This window comes from Eimeria acervulina, genomic scaffold (genome assembly GCF_000499425.1).
Source record: "Eimeria acervulina Houghton genomic scaffold, Eah_scaff1580, whole genome shotgun sequence".
NCBI lineage: Eukaryota > Apicomplexa > Conoidasida > Eucoccidiorida > Eimeriidae > Eimeria > Eimeria acervulina.
Genome location: NW_013549090.1, coordinates 1 through 2,500, shown reverse-complemented (window position 1 = coordinate 2,500; position 2,500 = coordinate 1). Strand labels below are relative to the sequence as shown.

The following is a 2,500-nucleotide window of genomic DNA, read 5'->3' as shown; positions in this document are numbered from 1 at the left end:
AAACCCTAAACCCTAAACCCTAAACCCTAAACCCTAATGTTGCAAGTAAGCTCTGAGCTAAGAAAAGCCTGAGAAGGTCTTCAACACACGAATGACAAGGGTTTAGGGTTAGGGTTTAGGGTTTAGGGTTTAGGGTTTAGGTGTTTGCAGTGTACATAGAAGAAGAAGACTTCTATGATGTCTTGCTGGACGCATGCCAAGCTGACTTCAGGTACCTAACCCTAAACCCTAAACCCTAAACCCTAAACCCTAAACCCTCAGCCGTAAACCCTAAACCCTAAACCCTAAACCCTAAACCCTAAACCCTAAACCCTAAGCCGTAAACCCTAAACCCTAAGCCGTAAACCCCAAACCCTAAGCCGTAAACCCTAAACCCTAAACCCTAAATTCTAGTGTATAAAGAGCTCAGGCCCTTAAGGGCGTAGAGTTGGGTCTAGAGAAGACACAAAAAGAGACGAAGAGACAGACAAAAGGAGACAGAGGAGGAGACAGCAACCTGCTTCTGCAGCTGCTTCTGTTGCCTCTAGCTACTTTTGTTGCTGCATATATTGTTGCACTTGCTGCATTTGCTGCTGCATTTGCTGCTGCATTTGCTGCTGCATTTGCTGCTGCTGCAGCGCAGGGTTTAAGCCTTTGGAGGAGACACACAAGGCAATGGCGGTGTCTGAGGAGACAGCAGCAAACTCTTTCTGCTCGCTGCAGTCTCTCTGGATTGCTGCTGGATTATCTGCTGTCTGTCTGCAGCAAACAACTGCCTCTGCTGCTGTCTCTGCTCAATTGTGTCTCTGTCTCTCTCCTTTTGTATCTCTGTCTCTGTCTCTGTCTTTGTCTCTTTCTCTGTCTCTATCTCCGTCTCTATCTCTGTCTCTATCTCTATCTCTATCTCTATCTCTATCTCTATCTCTATCTCTCTCTCTCTCTCTCTCTATATATATATATATATATAGTCTCTGTCTCTGTCTCTGTCTCTGTCTCTGTCTCTATCTCTATCTCTGTCTCTGTCTCTGTCTCTGTCTCTGTCTTTGTCTCACTTCCCTTGTGTCTCTCTTCATGTCTCTCTTCGTGTGTCTCCTTCTTTGTCTGCTTCTGTCTGCGTGTTCGGCAGCTAGCTAGCTAGCTAGCTAGCTAGCTAGGTGGCTAGCTAGCTATGTGGCTAGCTAGCTAGCTAGCCTTCTGTGTCTCTGTCAGTCTCAGCCTCTGTCTGTCTCTGCTTTGTCGTTTGTTTGTACTTTTATTATGTCTCCGTTTGTCTTCATTAATATCTGCTTCTTTGTTTCTGTCTCCTCTTCTCTGTTGCCTTTACCTTCGACCTCGCTATAAGGTTTCTCCTCTGCTGCTGCTGCTGCTGCTGCTGCTGCTGCTGCTGCTGCTGTTTTTGCTGTGGTGTCTCCTTCCAGGTGTCTCCTGCCGGGTGTCTTCGACTCAACCGAGAAGTGCAGCAGCTTGCTGCTTGCTGCACTGTTGAGCAGCAGATAATTGAAGCCCAGGGCCCCCCGCTGCAGCTGCAGCGACATCACAGAGACTTCTCTTCGCTGCTGCTGCGTGCTGCAGCAGCAAACACCGGCATGTTCTATGCTGCTGCTGTTGCTGCACAAGGGGGCCCCACTGCCTCTACGCCAACTACAATCAAGGTATCATCCAGCAAGCAAGTGCTGCTCTTGCTGCTGCTGCTGCTGCTGCTACTGCTGCTGCTGCTGCTGCATGTGCTGCTTTTGCTGCTGCTGCGCTGCAAGTGGATCGAGATGCAGCAGCAGTTCGTTGTTCAGTGGTGGAGCTCCTCTTCTTAGTAACTAAAATCTACGATTGCAGCAACAGCTGCTGCTGCTGCTGCTGCTGCTGCCACTGCTGCTGCTGCTACTGCTGCAGAAAGGAAAGAACCGTCGGGGTAAAAAAGGATCTGCTGCTTCCCGCAAGTCTGCATCAAAGAAGGGGCAGGCAGCAGCAGCAGCAGCAGCAGCAGCAAGCCGTCCCCAGACAGCAGCAGGGCCTCGACGAGCTGGTGCTGCAGGTGCTGCTGCTAAGCTGAAGTGATTGCAGCAGCACTAAACCCTGTTTTTTGTTTGAACAGTGCAACTGAAGTGCTTATTTAAAGTGTCTCCTCAGCAGCAGCAAACTGTCTCTTAGATACAAAAGAAAGGAGACAGAGAAAGATAAACGCAGCTCAAGCTGCCTCTTAGGGTTTAGGGTTTAGGGTTTAGGGTTTGAAAAGACATTCGAATGAACATCCGCCGCCCAAACAAACGAAGCCTGTGGCAGCAACAAGCGTCAAGATTTTCTGTAGCGAGTTGTTTCTGCTGCAGCAGCAGTTGCTGTTGCTGCAGCACGAGGTGCAGCAGCAGCACCCGTTCCTGCTGCATCATCATCAGCAGCAGCAGCAAAAGCAGTTGCTACTGCTGCAGCACACGGTGCAGCAGCTGCCAGAGCAGGAGTATAGATATATGTGTGCATGCATGTATGCTGTGGTGTTATACATATACATATATATATATATATATATATA

General features: G+C 49.0%; 1 protein-coding gene across 1 annotated transcript in view; it reads left to right on the top strand.

Annotated features, from left to right (window-relative positions):
• Positions 1–1,476, top strand: part of EAH_00061280 (hypothetical protein, conserved) — a gene marked incomplete at both ends in the record, with an annotated part of 4,908 nt that extends 3,432 nt beyond the window's left edge. Inside the window, 2 exons of the mRNA XM_013393368.1 lie at positions 151–211; positions 1,398–1,476. Coding sequence (XP_013248822.1) covers positions 151–211; positions 1,398–1,476 — 140 coding nt within the window. The remainder of the gene's footprint in view (positions 1–150; positions 212–1,397) is intronic.
• Between the last annotated feature and the right edge of the window lie 1,024 nt (positions 1,477–2,500).